The following is a 17,052-nucleotide window of genomic DNA, read 5'->3' as shown; positions in this document are numbered from 1 at the left end:
CGTTATGATCAAAAGACTTCACAGTGCATTTTGGGAATAACTGACTTCATCTAAATATAATGTACACAACACATTTCTAAACATCAGAGACAAGGTCAATGTTAGCAATGAAAGCAGCTAAACAGACTTTTGTTCCTCTCAGCAGCCGGAGTAGTGAGTCAGTGACCAACGGCCTCACTGTGTTGGCATGAATGCCCGCTTTCCTTCCCCCCCCCCCCCATCAGTGGAAAAGCACCACACAGAAGAGCAGAGGTGGGGTTCTCAGGCTGTAAAAGACCTCTCTGTCCGGACTTTGGCAGCGGCAGCAGAGACGTGTCAGACCAGGTACACCAACCAGAGAGGCACGCTTCATAAACTCTACAGAGGTTCAAATTCTCGAGCTGAGAGTGTTATGACTCCCGAATGACATGCTGTAGATGTAATGTTGTAAATCACTAAAATATATACAGCCTCCTCTGAGTTCCGGATAAGGACTTTTCGCTGAGTCGTCTTGAAGATAGAAGCTGGACTTTGACTTAAGAGTCATCATATAAAGTAGAGGAGAGGGAGCAGGAGGTTATTTTACCCAATAGAGAGAAGAGGAGAGAACGAAGCCATGGCCATGTGGAGGACAGCAGGAGCTCTACTGCTCATACTGCAAACTGGTAAGAGATCATTTATGCACTTAACGAACAGAAAATGTTTCCTTCAGCAGCAAATAAACAAACAAATAAACACAAATACTGTAAAGAATACATGACATGAAGTAATGTTGACCATATTTATCCATTTGACCTCAAATTATTGTTTATGTATGATGGTTTTAATGAGAATAGATAAAAGCAACATGTGAGAAACATGAGGCGCCCCGGTTGGGAAGCACTGTACTGGTGCAGAAGTTACAGTTGGCATAGCAGAGTACAGTCATAGTTGTTGGATACTTGAGATGACAGGATGTGTTCATGAATCTTTTGGTGGAAAGGTTTAATAAGCGAATGACGAGTGCTCTCTGTGTGTGTTGGTGTGTGTGTCTCTCTCTCAGTGTTTGGCCAGAGTAGCATCAGATGGTGCACCATCTCAGATGTAGAGCAGATGAAATGTCAAGCCATGTCGCAGTCGTTCGCCGATGTCTCCATCCGTCCGTCCCTCAGCTGCGTCAACGGTGTGACAGTCGAGGGCTGTGTTCAGAAACTACAGGTCAGATTTTGACAACAACAACTGATGATATTGTCTTTTGCATTGTAAAATATCTCATTCAATGAGTAACCTCAATCAGTCAGATCATCAGAGGACGCATGACTGTAAAAGCTAATACCATTCTTTGAGTGGCTGAATCAGGCAGCAGATAACAAGGCAGGGACTAACGTTGTATGGTATGTTGCAATACACTTCTAAATAGGTCATGCAGTTATCATGCACACTGGGCTGTTTATGACCACCACAAACTAGACGATTTCTGATCTGAAAACAGGACGCCCTAGTTACTCAAGCTAAAATATGAGCGAAACTGCGGGAGATGTGTGAATTATACATTTTACTGTGTAACATTCTCAGGAAATACCTAACAAGCTTAAACAGTTACTAAGTAGCCTTGGTTATTCCTTTCAAAACCATTTTGAATCTAGAGTTGAATCTTCAAACCTCATGTGGATGTGAGCCTGACAATCCTCCTCCAGTTTAGTTTATTGAGCTAGACTGTCATGCTCTTATTTTAATCGGGCATATATGGTTGTTTTGTCTTCTCTTACGCTTCATTTGTCAGAAACTCTTCATAGCTTTCCAAGTGAGTCGTTTAACATTGGGTCTCTTCATATTGAAGGTAAAGTGTAATCTAATCTTTTTGTTTGCTGTATCTGTGCAGAAAAAAGAAGCAGACGCCTTGTCCATGTTCGGCACTGACATCTACAACCTGGGGAAGACGGTTTCCTTCAAGATGGCTGCCAGTGAATCCAAGCCTGATCGTAAGTCGTGTTTTTATTATTCTGAAAGAGAAACTCAAACAGAGAAAACAAAAGGGACAGAGGTAGTAAGTCAGAGAGAAAAACAGGTGTGAAAGGCATTTTATTAGAGTTAAACTAATACAAATATTGCTGCTAATTCGGATTATCAAATTAGAAGGGCAGGTTACCTCATTCAGTATTAGCTGTTTTAATGTTTAAAGGAATAGTTTGGCATTTTGGGAAATACACATATTTTCTTTCTTTCCGAGAGTTAGATGAGACGATTGGTACCACTCTCCTCTGAATGTGAATGTAAGCCAGTCAGCCATTAGCTTAGCTTAGCATAAAAACTGGAAACAGGCAGCTATAGCCTCTTGGACCCTCGGCCCCCGGCTCAGGCCCCTGCTCGAAAAATGAATCAAGTTTAGACTATCTCTGCAACCACAAGGTCTATTTGAATGATCTTAGTATCTTAATAAAGGTTACTCTTGTGAGATTTAAATGAAATATGTCATTTTGCATATCAAAAGCTGTATAATTTGGGAGTTTATAATTTGGGAGTGAATATCCCTTTGGCATATTGCAGTTGCAGCCCAAGACCTCCAGCAAACCAGGTCACATCTGAACTGTGCACAGGCTGATCAGAATCTGATGATGCTAATAACATGAAGAAAAGCTGAGTTGGAGTGGCGTGTTTAGGCTGAATATAACCCATTTTGGTACATTTATCTGTGCCATTTGAAATGTTCTCTTGAAACTATTAAACTAATTTTATTAAATTTGTATAGAATTAATTCCATCTATATTCAACTGTTTTGGCTTTGTTTGAAAAATCAATCAATCGGACATCTTTGTCTCCCTTCAAAGAAACCCATAACCCACTGACCAGCTTTGTATTGAAGGACAATGCCTTTAGAAAGAGTGCAGTCCCACGATTCATCCACTAGATGAAGACAAAAGTCGGGTGACTGTGGCTCAGAGTTAGAGCTGGTCGTTTCAATCAGAGGACCAGTCCAGAGCCGGAATGTCAAACAGTACATTGCTGTCAAAGTACTGATAGCACTTGCTGTCATATGTGTTTTAACACCTGTTTTGTTGTTGCCTCAGGTACCGGTGCTTCCTACTATGCAGTTGCTGTGGTGAAGAAAGCAAATTCTGGCATCAACATCAACAACCTGGCAGGAAAAAAGAGCTGCCACACCGGTAAAGGCCGAACAGCTGGCTGGAACATGCCTTTAGGATATCTCATAGACCAGGGCTACATGTCTGTGGTGGGCTGCAACATCCCCCAGGGTAGGAAACACTAAACACACATATACATAGACATACATCGACGTATAATATACAGAAAGCTGGAGAGACGTGTGTTTGTGTGGTCAGGTGTGGCACATTTCTTCAATGCCAGTTGTGTCCCCGGAGCAACTGAGGTGGGTGACCCTGCGTCTCTGTGTCAGCTGTGCAAAGGAGATGATGTTGGACAGCACAAATGTGAGATGAGCGACAAAGAGAGATACTTCAGCTACGAAGGGGCGTTCAGGTAACACACAGAGGTTACAGTTCTGCAGAACTGTGGATGTACATGTCATTTGCAGTCACTCCAAAACATATTTAGTCTCCTTTCTTTTCTCCACTATTACCAGTATTTTTATTTTTTGTATTTTCATTTCTGTCAATACCACTGATACATTTTTTTCTTTCTGTTATCAGGGCTGTTTTAGGATACGAATGTTGACAACATTTAATTTTCATGACAATCCATCTAATAGTTCAGAAAAGAATTGGACCGGGTTAGTTGACAAACATTAACAATCCCCAGAGCCACCCTGCTAGCATGGATCACATGCAAGGCATAACCAAAGCGTGTTAGCGTCCTTTTGTGACAAGAAGCAAAGCTCATTTTTATGAAAACCTGGATTTAAAGAACACTAATTATGCAAGTATCTTGCACCCTTAATTCTCAACTTCTTTTTGTTTCGCCTCTGTAGGTGTCTGGCTGACGATGCAGGAGATGTGGCCTTCATCAAACACACAACTGTCGAGGAAAACACTGATCGTAAATTCTTGCATCGAACTGGATAGTCAGCAATTAGTTTGCTATTACAGCCACGTTGTTGTTAGCTAATAAGCATGTCTGTTAGCGAACATGTTATTTTTTTCACCAGGTCGTGGTCCAGACTGGGCAAGCGCACTGGTTTCATCGGACTATGAGCTGTTGTGTCGTGACGGCACCAGAGCTCCTGTCTCTCAGTGGAGAACATGCCATCTGGTCCGCGTCCCATTTCGTGGGATTATTGTCGGCAATGACATCACTCCTTCTGTGGTGTTCAACATGCTGACCGAGGGCCTGGTACGTCCAGCTCTTGCTACTAAACAGCTACTAAAGTATCTCAAGAAACAGTGAAGCAATAAGACTTGCATTTAACCACATTGCCGTGATTCTTTCTATGCGATTAAAATGAGTGCATCTTGCCGTCTGCAGGAAAAGTCAGGCTTCAACATGTTTTCGTCTGCTGGATATGGCGGAGGAACTGTACTCTTCTCCAATTCATCTGCCATGTTTCAAGAGACCGAGTCAGACGACCCCAAAAAGTGGATGGGTCGCTTCTATGATAATGCTCTGAGAGCCATGGACTGTAAACGTGAAGGTGAAAAAAAAGATGGCACTCGTGGCTTTCTTGGTAGCTTTTGTGTGAAATGTATTAATTCATTAATTCATTTATATTTTAACCCCTTCTAGTAACTGGGCAATCTACTTAGTTTACCTATCAATTTATCCTTCTTTCCTTATTTACTACCCACCCATTTATCTACAAATACCCATTTATCTACAAATACCCATTTATCTACAAATACCCATTTATCTACAAATATCCCAGATGTGCTGCGGTGGTGTGTGTTGTCCAGCGGTGAGCAGCAGAAATGTGCTGACATGAGCGTGAACTTCCAAAGTAAAGGTCTGACTCCAGAGATCAAATGTGTCTACGGGGACTCTGTGACTGACTGCATGAAGAGAATCAAGGTAACAGATGTTTCTTACTGCTGCTTTATGAGGAACAGCTGCTGTGGTATTCATTCAATTCAAATAAAGGCATTAAACACCAGAGTCTGATGAAGACTGTATCTTTTAGACTCTCTTAGAATCTTAGAGTTAATATTTGTAACATAAACACACATGTTGGATATTGATCATCACTCAGATTTAGTTATTAAAGATGTGTGACCAAGATGTAATGAACAGGACATTTAAAGTAAATTTGTTTTGTGGTGTCTGGTGGACAAACTGAAACAGCGACACTTATTCTAGGCTAAACAAGAGGTTTGGTCCAGAGTCTTATGACTTGGACTGGAGTCAGACTTTTGACCCAAAAAATGAAAAAGACTTGCAACTCGATAATGCTGTGCAAGCAGGAGGGAAAGATGCCATTGTCAGTGCAGAACAGCAGCCAGACAGCTGACGATATATCAGCTGAATCAGCGGGAACATGATTGTGTGTACCAAATTTCATTGTAATTAATGTGATAGTTGTTGACATATTTAAATCTGGACCAGAGTTGTGGACAGACCGAAAGTCATGACATCCATCCAGCAAGCATTTTTATTTCTGTTATCTGTTATGCTAACTCTGTAAGTCTTTTCTCTGTAAAAATAATTAGATTTGGTAAAGGGCATATGATGACTTGTTTCGAACTTGAAACACAAACTTTAGGACTTGGACTTGACTCAAGACTTCTCGGTTACGACTTGAGACTTGTGATATTGGTGATATTGGTGATATTGGTCAGACTGATACTGTATATCTATCGGGCTCCAACAAACAGAAATCTGTGATTATTGAATAAAAAGACCAACCGATGTTCTGCAATCACAATCTCTTCTGTTGCTTTTTGTTTTTTTGTGTAGAACAATGAGGCTGATGCCGTCACTCTGGATGGAGGTTACATCTACTCAGCAGGCAAAGACTACGGCTTGGTCCCTGCTACCGGCGAGAGCTACACAGGTAAAAACACACAAACAAAGACTCACGCAAACAAAGTCACAGATTCTTGTTTCAAACACGACAGTTAAATGTTGTTTTTTCTCCAGAGGACCGTGATGGTGCCATGTACTATGCAGTGGCAGTGGTGAAAAAGAGTAGTCTTGACATCCGTAACATTGACAACCTGCGTGGCCGTCGCTCCTGTCACACCGGATACGGTCGCACGGCTGGCTGGAACATTCCCGTGGCAACGCTGATGGAGAAAGGCCTGATCACCCCTCAGCACTGTCAGATACCACAAGGTCAGTGGGATGCTGGTCTGTGTGTAGCAGAGGTGTTTGCTGGAGTCTTCAGAACTCGTAGAAATCCATTGGTTTAAATACTGAAAATTTATCAAATGTAAGAAAGTCGGGAAAAATGGAGATCACAGTTTAAATTTATAACAAAGATGAGCAGCAAATCCTCGCATTTACTGTACAAAGCTGGAACCAGAGAATGTCTAGCATTTTGACTGGATTAATGACTCATTAATGACTTTGTTTTAGCATGTACATAAAGAACAGTGTCATCCGCATACATTTGAATGTTGACAGATGGGCAGAATAAAGGCCGGTCATTAATGTACAAGCTAAACTAAATAGGGCCCAGTATATATCCCGGTGGAACACCAATGTTGCAGTTAAGGTATGTTGAATGGGTATTGCCAATAAGTACACTTTGCTTCCTGTTTGTTAGATATGATTTCATCCATTTAATAGTATCAATGTGGACATTTAAAAGGATAGTTTTGACAGGAGTAACTCATGGTTCACTGTATCAAAAGCCTTCTTTGATCCAATACTGTCAATCCAATATTACATCAGCAGAGCTCCTCTAAATCTGCAGAAAACATTTAGCAACTGTTGCTACAGGCTGATTATTCCTCCCTCTTATAAACAAACAATAGAATGTATGTTTAAAGTAAAATTAGGTTATAAAACTTATTTGGTTTAAAAGCCTGCCTTTTTCTTCCAGTGTTGATTTTCTATTTTCGTGTTTCCTATGACACTTAGCGGTAGGAGGGTTCTTCAAGCAGAGCTGCGTACCAGGTGCCAACCAGCCCGGTTTCCCCGTGAACCTGTGTGGTGTGTGTGTAGGCGACAGCTCAGGACAGAACAAATGTGAGAAGGGAAAAGACCTGTATGAAGGATACACCGGTGCCTTCAGGTAACATCCCAAAACCCTGCACCTCATCAGGGTTACATGTTTCACTCGAGTTTTGTCCATTTGATTTAATGATAACGATATTACTGAACACAGGAAAACACGACTCTCACAGATCCCAGAAGTTTAAGTTATGACCGTTTTAATTATTTGTCAGTTGCTGACTCGTTATTAGGAGCGCATGTAACAGAATGTTAAGCTCTGCGATTGGATATTTTGTGCTGAAATGCACCTTCGGAGACAAGTTTTTATGTACACAGACATAAAAACTTGTGTTTTATCAATTAACCATATTTCTTCTGGCGTATCATCTTTTGTAATGATGATTCAAGTCGTAGAAGTGATCCAACTGTCACTCATGTAACTGTCTATGTAACTTTGTGAATCAAGGGGGCCCACAATACAGGAGGTTCTCTAACTTAGCAACTTTGTTGCCTTCAATAGAAAAGTTACTTGAACTTATGCCAAACACTTCATGTGTCTGTCTACCTGTCTATTCAGGTGTCTTGCAAATGGAGATGGAGATGTGGCCTTCGTCAAACATTCTACTGTCGTCCAAAACACTGATGGTAAGACAAGATACAAAATGTTCACCTTTAAGGGTCTCGCAATTTTAAGGGACATAATTAACCACCTTACTTTGTTCAGGTAACTCTGGTGAATCATGGACAGTGAATCTCCTATCTACAGACTTCCAGCTGCTCTGTTCTCAGGACACTAAAGCAGAGGTCTCACAGTACAAACACTGTAACCTGGCTAGAGTCCCCTCCCACGCTGTAATGGTACGGCCCGACACCAACATCCACGCTGTCTATGGACTCCTGGACCGCGCACAGGTAAGACGTCCAAGCTATTACACACTATAACTCACGCACACAGATACTTATAGATTACATGGCCCCAATTATAAGAAGGATTTGTTTATTACATTGATAAAACTTCTGTTGAGCAGCTAACTCTCAACTATCTGATCTATCCTTGAACACACCATTAGGGAGTTCTCAAAAATGAGCCTTGTTGCGACAGGATTACTTTGTGAATGTAACGTGAATTTGACCAATAAATGAATACAAAAATGATCAGGTCATGTCTCTGCACTTACATTTAGATTTTTAAGTGAATGTAGTTGAATCAATTGTGTTGGTCAGTTTTGGTGTTTATTCAGTTTCTCTTTTTCTCTGATTCCCTAAATGTCTCTCTGTTTCCTTGTAGACATATTTCGGCAGTGACACAGGTCCTGGTTTTAAGATGTTTGACTCACAGTTCTACAAAGGCACAGATCTCATTTTCAAAGACTCCACTGTGCGCTTCGTGGGCGTTGGTGACAGAAAGACCTACCAGGAGTGGCTGGGCCAGGGCTACATGCAATCACTTGTCGACATGGAGTGTAACTCATCGAGTGCAGGTAAAAACACACTAAATTACATAACTAACTCCTCGCAATAGACACTTGTTCATTAGAGAGCTTTGTAGATGCTGGTAGGTGGATTCCTACACTGTGGACAGACCCATGCTAGCTGTTTCCGTCTCTTAATTAGTTTCTTTGTGCTTAGCTAAACTAGCCATCGGCTGACTCCAGCTTCCAACATACTTGAGAGTGGTATCAATCTAGCACGCTGCAAGAAAGCCAATAAAGGTATAACCCACAAATTCAAGCTATTACTTCAACGTTGTGAAACTGCTGTGGTAAGAAGTTCAACACTGTCAAATATTCGGTAGACCTATATTGCAGCTCATGTTTAAGCTGACTGTGTGGACAGTACAATGTGAGTAAAGCTATCCCCTACTCCAATAAGTGTAATTGTAAAAAACAAAATTATGTTTTTCATGTGTCTACATCAAATGTGTCTACATCTTTCATCAAAATCCAGCCAGGGGTGTCTGAGATATTGCAGATGATATCATGGATGTTACAGCCACTTACCAATATCATTTTGAAAATGCTTGAGTGCATGAAATGAATCATTCTCAACCATATGGGCAGATTGAAGAGCAAAGACAGAAAGATGTAGCCATAAATAAAGACACTAAAAGACACTATTTAGGGAGGCTGCGGCTGATTTATATTGTTTTCTTATGTACAACCTCTCTAATATTTCCCCTTTGTCTTCCTCTTACAGTGATGTCCTCTGTATGGCTGCTGCTGCTGGCCCTGTTCAGCTTCATGCTGACCAACGTCTGGATGTAATGTGACACAGGTGTCCAGCCTCCTCTTCTACTCCCTTCCTCCCCCATTTTCTCCAGTCCTCATCCCTAACTTCTTCACATTTCCTGTATCCCTTTCTGTGTCTTCAGTCTCTCCGTGTCTGCCTCTTCTGTCCATGTTTATTTCTATATTCTCTAATGAATACACAGAAATCTTATCAGAATTTAACCTTCTTCAATTCAGCCGTCATAGCCCTAGTCCAGTCCGATTTAGCCCTGCTCTCCTGAAGAGCCTTCTATCCCTGAATCTATGTTTTTAATTTAAAATTGCATAATTTCTACCTGATTCTATGCTGTTTTAATACACGAGAGGATGACATGTTGGAATTGCCTTTGGATTTAGATAGTTAGTGTTAAACGAAGCACGTCGTCACCTGTTTTCCGTGGCAGATAAGAAAGTTTAGTTGCCAAAGGGCTTTCAGCTGGTGTGAATTCGACACGATGAGAGAAGGTGTTGCGGCCACTTTGTTTATTGAAGGTTAGCTGCCATATCAGTGTGTATGCTGCCACCTGTTACGTTGCTTTAGTGGTTTGTGCATGCCTGTTTGATTATACAAAGAACAGACAAAACTGACTTTTAACTTCACATGAGTCACATGTAATGTTGTAACTTTTGGTTTACCACAGAGTTCCTATTACGATCCAGGTCGCTTTACCTGTACTGTCTATCTTCCGTATGTCTGACATCAGTGACCAGGTCCCCTAGAGATAAGATGATTGTTCCGTCGCTCATGTCTGCAATAAGTTTGGAGCTCGAGTCAGGGGTTAATCATCTTAGCCTAAGCGTTCTCCCCCTGGTACCTTTAAAACTGTATGGATTGTTACCTGCTGTAACTGGCCCCAGATCAGTTCCCCCCCTTATTAAATGCTTCATGTGAATATAGAAGTCAGATTGCCTTTCTGTTCTGCTGCCACTTGCTCTGTGAGCGAACCAACACTGCCTTCCCTTAGTGTAGGCTGAGTTTATAAGCTAATGCCGTATCAGTGAATATGCACTAGTGTTGCCTCCACGCAGAGCTGTGCTGGGGATGGTGTGATGATGAGTGTTTGTCCATAGGCTGTCTGCTTCATGCATTCTCCTCAAATACCTACAATGAAAGATGAATTATTAATTCAAATATATTAATTATTCTCTTATTATTGATGGGAACTTCTTTTAGTCAGAATACCTTCCACCTGCAGCCATTTCTCACACTTTTTTAGCATTTCAGTTCACACATTTGACACAAATCGAGCGGGTAGCCCTGACACACCGGTCAGTTCCATCAGATTTGGGGAGAACATAAAGAAAACATCCTGTGGTTTGTGCTGGAGAGTGAATGAGTTTTAGTTTTGTCTGGATGATTTAGGAGTTTGCGTCAGTTGAGGAAAGACAACAGGCTCAAATGAGGAAATGTGATTTTACCTTTTAGAGTTAAAAGTGGTGTTTTATTTGCATTTTGTTTGACTTAGAGAAAGGGATTGACTCCATTTGGGTTTGGGAAGGGATTTGGCTTAATATTTCTCGTCATTTAAAAGTGTCAAAGGACTATAAAAGTATTAATTAATGTTATAAAAGAAGATACATGTCTATAGTAGACTGCTCTCAAGTCCTCTAATCCAAACAAGTCACTCCAGAAATGTCTCTTTCTCACTCAATCTAACCTGTTCCTGTCATATTTACTCGACTTCCTGTTGCTTGATGCAGTTTCCTGTTAATGTTGATTGGATGTGTATTTTCCGATGTTGAGAGATTTATTTTTATATGAAGTTCAGATGCCATATCAGTGTATATGTACTGACTCATGCTGTCAGAAACAAATGCCTTATCTTCCTCCTGATAGAGATTTATTTCTTTGTGAAATGATGTAACATGTAACTAATATTTAGTTGCCAGGCCAGTGAGTCTGCATAAGTATTGCTACACAAAGATGCCGACTTGAGCTGTTTTCTGTGCTTGTTCAAATGGAATAAAACTGTATTAAAAGCATTCTGTTGAGTTATTATTTCATTGAATGATTTGTTATCAATGTTAATTTTCCTGCAGATGTTCCCAGCTGTCATATAAAGACCCCGGTCATGTACAAGTTCTGTAGGCCTTTAACCCTAGTTTCATAATTGATTAATTATAGTAATGTCTTGATTCAATTCAATTTATTTTTGTATGGCCCAAAATCACAAATTACAAATTTGCCTCAGAGGGCTTTACAATATGTACACGTTTGACATCCTCTTGTCCCGGGACCCTCACATCAGAACAGGAAAAACTCCCCAAAAACCCCTTTAACGGGAGGAAAGAGGAAGAAACCTGTGGGAGAGCAATAGAGGAGGGATCCCTCTCCCAGGATGGACAGAAGTGCAATGATGTCATGTGTAGAACAGGATAGTGAATTACAACACATTCAATGTAATTACAGCACATTCAATGTATGACACAACCATGACAGGAGGCAACACCTGGTCCAGGTAAACCCGGATACACAGGAACCTGTGAGGCGAGAAAGCACAGAGACTCTGGTGAAGAAGCAGGTCAATAAAGTGCATTAATGGTATCGGTAGTATGAAATAGTAATGTGAGTAATAATAAAAGTGATATTAGCAGTTGGAGTCAGCAGGGCCATGGTAGGAGGAAGGACCAGGGTCCAGATGAAACCATGCTCCATGGAAACCTGTGAGGAGAGGAAGCACAAGGACTCCGGGGAAGAGACAAAATCAGTACTGTGCATTAATGGTATCGGTAATCGGATTAATAATGTTAACAATGAAGATCGTAGTCGTGTCAGCAGGGCCATGGCTGGTTGAAGAACCAGTGTCCAGATAAAACTGCGCTCATCCTGTGAGGCGAGAAAGCACAAATACTCCGGGGAAGAAGTAAAGTTAGTAATGAGCATTAATGGGACATCAATGCATACAGACGGAGGTGAAGAAGAGGAGGAGAGAGGTGCTCAGTGTAGGAAGTCCCCCTGTAGTTTTTGGCGATACCAGTTTGTCCATGGGCCGGTCCAAGGCAAGCCAGAGCCAGCCCTAACCATAAGCACTGTCAAAGAGGAAAGTCTTAAGCCTACTCTTAAATGTGGTGAGTGTGTCTGCCCCCCGGACTGAAACGGGAAGCTGGTTCCACAGAAGAGGAGCTTGATAACTGAAGGCTCTGGCTCCCATCCTACTTTTTAAGACTCTAGGAACCACAAGTAACCCTGAATCACTGGATCGCAGCGTTCTAGTAGGGCAGTATGGTACTATAAGCTCTTTAAGATATGATGGAGCCTGACCAATTCGGGCTTTGTAGGTAAGTAAAAGGATTTTAAATTCTATTCTAGATTTTACAGGGAGCCAGTGCAGAGAAGCTAATCCAGGAGTAATATGATCTCTCATCTTAGTTCTTGTTAGTACACGAGCTGCAGCATTCTGGATCAGCTGGAGAGATTTAAGAGACTTATTAGAGCAGCCTGAAAATAAGGAATTGCAGTAATCTAGTCTAGAGGTAACAAATGCATGAATTCATTTCTCTGCATCGCTTTGAGACAGGATGTGCCTGATTTTTGAAATATTACGTAGGTGAAAAAAGGCAGTCCTAGAAATAAGTTTTATCTGAGAGTTGAAAGACAAATCCTGATCAAAGGTAACTCCAAGATTCTTGACGGTGCTGCTGGATGCCAGCGCAATGCCATCTAGAGAAACAAATTGATAAATTCATAGAACATCAGTAAACAGTGGAAAAAGCCAATCTGAATTTTCTCGAGCCCAACGTGACATGTCTTGTCATGATGTCGTGTTTTCTGACCATGAGTCCAAAAGTTACAGATATACAACGTTATACAACGCAAGGAAGTGAGCAGCAAGTTCTCACATTTGAAAAGCTAAAAACCATCAAATGTTGACTTGTAAAAATATTTCAATTAATGAATCATCCAAATAGTTGCCAAATAATTTTCTGATATTTGATTTGTTGTTGCTGCACTGCATTACAGTATAATACAGTCATTGGGTCACGGTTTTGTCAAAGGACAGATGGAATATCTGAACAGAAATGGAGGCAGGTATCAAAGGTACTCTGCAGACTGCTGGTGTACATGTGTGCAGGTCTTTGACTCTGAAAGGTATACATGATTACATTCATTGTCACTGCAGTGACCAACTGTAACAAGCAGCAATAAAATGTCCTCTTATCTCTTATTTTTTTCCAGTGTTTCATATCTCCGTTGCTGTGAAAGCAAATTAACTGAATTACAACTTGAAACCTTGTGAAGACGTATTTCCATATCAGTATTTACACTGTAAATTATAATCTTTATTCATAGTCAGAACCAAATGCTGAATTAATTGTCCATACATATCATCATCACATCTTACTGAATATGTACATTTTTCACCAATAAAATTATTTACCAAGACACCCTCTTCATAAGATCCATAAAAGCTTTGCAGGCGGTGATAGGTGTTGTACCGCACAATGTGAGGGGAAACAGGAGAAATAACAGTATGTGGTTTTGGATCACAGACTTAAGTGAATATGTCATAGATAGATATCAGTACTGAGGGTCTGTCTACATTGAATCATCAATTTACTGAAGAAAAGTGCACTTAACCGTACTATTCTAAACTTCCACTTTTACCAATTTACAATACAGTTCCTAGTATTCCACAGGCTTTCTGTGAGATGAAATAAACACTTCAGATGACCATGCATTCTTAGAGATGTGAAGACAGACACTATATATTTAGTTTAACCCCATAAAGTATCTGGCCATAGGTTGCAGGTCAGTGTGGAGCTCTCGACCACCATTCTTGGTTGTGAACTGATCTTAACCACCCCACTGTTGTGTCGCATTACTGAGGCAGATTGTGTATACGACACTTGTCATTTGCACCACTTGAGATGTTGTCAGCTTATTTATAACTGGTCACAAGTCATCAGTGCGTGCCCAGTCTTTTGAACATCCTCTCGCCAGCCCGTCCTCTTTATTTCTTGATCTGTCTGGAGCTGTCCTTCCATCCCTCCTTCACTTCGTTCACAAATGTCTCTCGGACTCTCTTGAGGCGGCTGCCCATCTCTCCCAGGTCACCGGGGACTCTGCCAGCCTCGACCCGGACCTGCCGCAGCGTCTGTGACCGCATGACCCGCTTCGAAGCGTCCCGACCGGCTATCTGAGCCTTGGTGATGGCGTAGGCTGTGATCTGGGCCGCCCGGCGAATCGGACGAGACTCTGCCAACTTCTCAACGACTTGGAGGTTGTTGAGGAGGTTAAATAGCATACGAGAGAGCATGTTGTCGAGTGTTTTCAAAGAACCTTGAAGCGTTAGCGTAGACAGCTAACTTAGCTGAGCCCTGTAATGACATCAACGTGTACCGTTAGGTGGAGTTATAATCATCGACGGTAGCTTGTATATGGTCATGTATGTGGTGTATATTTCAGTCATAAAAAAGTTGACTTTCTTACTTCAGCTGACCCAGGTGAACGATAGGTTAGTTGCAGTAACAGTCGGTGACATGACACACTGTAAAGCGAGGCTGAAGTTGGTTTCGGACTACATCTCTTTAAGTTCCGGCCTAAAGAGTCGCGCGGAAGCTACGAATCTGAAGCTAACTTCATCATTGTGGCAAACGGTGTTCCGGACGTCTTTGCTGGTGACACCAGCAGGGGAAACACGTCCGGTTGTATTACACGCACGTCCGCTTTAAGCAACAGATTTCTCAGCTAATTTCCCGTATTCGTGCCTCTACGATTTGCGCTTGGTGAGTTGAGCGCAGTCTTCTCCAAAATAAACCTTTTGAGCGTGTGGAAGCGTGTGAAGTGGACAGCAGCCATGCGGGTGATTCTGTTGTTGGCCGTGACCGTGCTGTCTCTGAGCCCGGCGGCAGAAAGCGGAGCCGATAAGAAGAAGCTACAGATTGGCATCAGGAAGCGAGTGGACAACTGCCCCATCAAGTCCCGTAAAGGAGACGTGCTGCACATGCACTACACGGGCAAGCTGGAGGACGGCACGGAGTTTGACAGCAGCATCCCCCGCGACAGGCCCTTCACCTTTACGCTGGCCACCGGCCAGGTGATTAAAGGCTGGGACCAGGGCCTGCTGGGCATGTGCGAGGGCGAGAAGAGGAAGCTGGTCATCCCCTCCGAGCTGGGCTACGGAGAGAGGGGAGCTCCCCCAAAGATCCCTGGAGGAGCGACACTCATCTTCGAAGTGGAGCTGCTCACCATCGAGAGGAGGTCCGAGCTTTGATGAAGAGAGGATGGCAAGGAAAGCAACTTTAAAAACGTATGGTTTTTTTATGCTGCTTTGGACGCAATAGCGAGGTGCTCGTGCCCTATTAACCCCCCATTCCTTTGTGCAGGCTACTACATTATTCCTGGAATACAACATGGCCTCAGCCCTCCTCTGAGACTATTTGATGAGATGAAAATCAAATTATAAACATCTACCATAAGAGTGGATTTGTACTCCAAGCACACGCATCAAGATTGTTTTATAAATCAGAACCTACTTTAAGATTTGCATGGAAAAAACTACATAGTTATTTTATTCATGGTCTGGATTTTTCAGTTATAGCCATTCAATGTATTCACATTAAGTAAAACTCTATTTAGGCGGTTTTATTGGTAGTGGCGGAGTCCGCCATTGCAGGGAGGATTCAAATTGCTTTCACATTCTCAAGAAACGATGCATGTATTTAATCCACAAAAGATGTCTACAAGACAAGGACAACGGTTTTTGTTAACAGAAACAATTTCTGTTATTTTTATTGCACAAATGTTTTTTTTTCTTTCAGGTTCCAGGAGCTGCTGCAGCACTACTACTTGGAGATGATCTGACCTCTGATGAAGACTACATGGAAAATCTTGGAGTAGAGTTGACAACCCACGACGGAGCCGCTGTCCTCGTTATTGTGCTCAGATTTTTTGTTCTGAAGTTATTATATGATACAAGAAGTGATGTATGGCCTTGCTAAACATTAGTAGAACTGACGGTGAGCAGCTAAACCCAGTATTTAGATGCAGGTTGATCATCAAGTCGTGCCCTGTAGTTGTATCCATTTGTTTTCTATTCTTCTGTCATTTTTGTAAGAGGTACAAGGTTCATTCATATGTTTACGTTCTTTTCCCAAAATAATTTAGTTTGTTAATTTCGTCAGAAGTCAGGCAGGGGATGGATTAAGATAAATGCTTTTGTTCATTTTAAATATTTGAATTATGATAATAAAGTGTTCAACTTACAGGAATCTTTACGGTCTGAAGTTGCTTTATTTATCTGTATTTTATGCCGTAAATGCAACAATTCTGATGGCCCTGTATATCTCATTAATGGTGTTTAGTAGACCTATAGTTGGGTAGTGCAGTCTATAAAGCACGTTGTTAACACTCAATGAATGATGCACTGAAGTATTCTGGTAATTACACCCTATAGATAGACTTTAACACTTAATCATTCGGTTCCTCAACTTACAATTTTGTGTGCTGTTAGGGGCAAATACTGTGTGAATAAGGCCAGTTGTCTGGCATGTGGTCTTGATCAGACAGAAGTGTATTAAATGCAGGACAGTTAGAAAACAAATAAAGAAAACCCAAATATCATTGTTTTTTAATATCTGAATAAAATTGCAAAGTATGAGAAAAATATGATTCAAATATCAGTAAAACATCTGTAAATACATATTTTACAATATCCGAAAAAAGGACAAAATGGTGAGTCAAACGAGAGGACCCGTGCACTTCAACAACAGCTGATGACAAAATGGCAGCAGCCAATAGAGTGGCACCACATCTCACAGC

At 41.5% G+C, this 17,052-nt stretch overlaps 3 protein-coding genes across 3 annotated transcripts; 2 read left to right on the top strand and 1 right to left on the bottom strand.

Moving 5' to 3' along the window:
• Positions 1-595: 595 nt before the first annotated feature.
• meltf (melanotransferrin) lies at positions 596-9,332 on the top strand (the record flags this gene model as incomplete). Its single annotated transcript, XM_079266804.1, has 16 exons — positions 596-644; positions 1,022-1,176; positions 1,841-1,940; positions 3,027-3,212; positions 3,300-3,456; positions 3,905-3,972; positions 4,082-4,266; positions 4,399-4,564; positions 4,796-4,938; positions 5,821-5,917; positions 6,004-6,198; positions 6,949-7,102; positions 7,601-7,668; positions 7,748-7,935; positions 8,312-8,504; positions 9,220-9,332. The coding sequence occupies 16 exons, from the start codon at positions 596-598 to the stop codon at positions 9,285-9,287; spliced, it is 2,172 nt and encodes a 723-aa protein (XP_079122930.1). The 3' UTR covers positions 9,288-9,332.
• A 4,240-nt stretch (positions 9,333-13,572) lies between these two features.
• On the bottom strand, positions 13,573-14,868 carry LOC306776739 (protein NCBP2AS2-like). The gene is made up of 2 exons (XM_079267548.1): positions 14,722-14,868; positions 13,573-14,609 (listed from the first exon to the last, which is right to left on the bottom strand). Exon 2 carries the CDS (start codon positions 14,546-14,548, stop codon positions 14,243-14,245), a length of 306 nt encoding a protein of 101 aa, XP_079123674.1. The 5' UTR covers positions 14,549-14,609; positions 14,722-14,868; the 3' UTR covers positions 13,573-14,242.
• Positions 14,869-14,947: 79 nt separating this feature from the next.
• On the top strand, positions 14,948-16,839 carry fkbp2 (FKBP prolyl isomerase 2). The gene is made up of 2 exons (XM_079267547.1): positions 14,948-15,541; positions 16,053-16,839. Exon 1 carries the CDS (start codon positions 15,089-15,091, stop codon positions 15,503-15,505), a length of 417 nt encoding a protein of 138 aa, XP_079123673.1. The 5' UTR covers positions 14,948-15,088; the 3' UTR covers positions 15,506-15,541; positions 16,053-16,839.
• The last annotated feature ends 213 nt before the right edge of the window (positions 16,840-17,052 follow it).

The sequence above is a fragment of the Melanostigma gelatinosum genome (genome assembly GCF_949748355.1).
Source record: "Melanostigma gelatinosum genome assembly, chromosome: 4".
NCBI lineage: Eukaryota > Metazoa > Chordata > Actinopteri > Perciformes > Zoarcidae > Melanostigma > Melanostigma gelatinosum.
The sequence above is the reverse complement of the archived record's forward strand: the minus strand, read 5'-3'. Positions and strand labels throughout refer to the sequence as shown.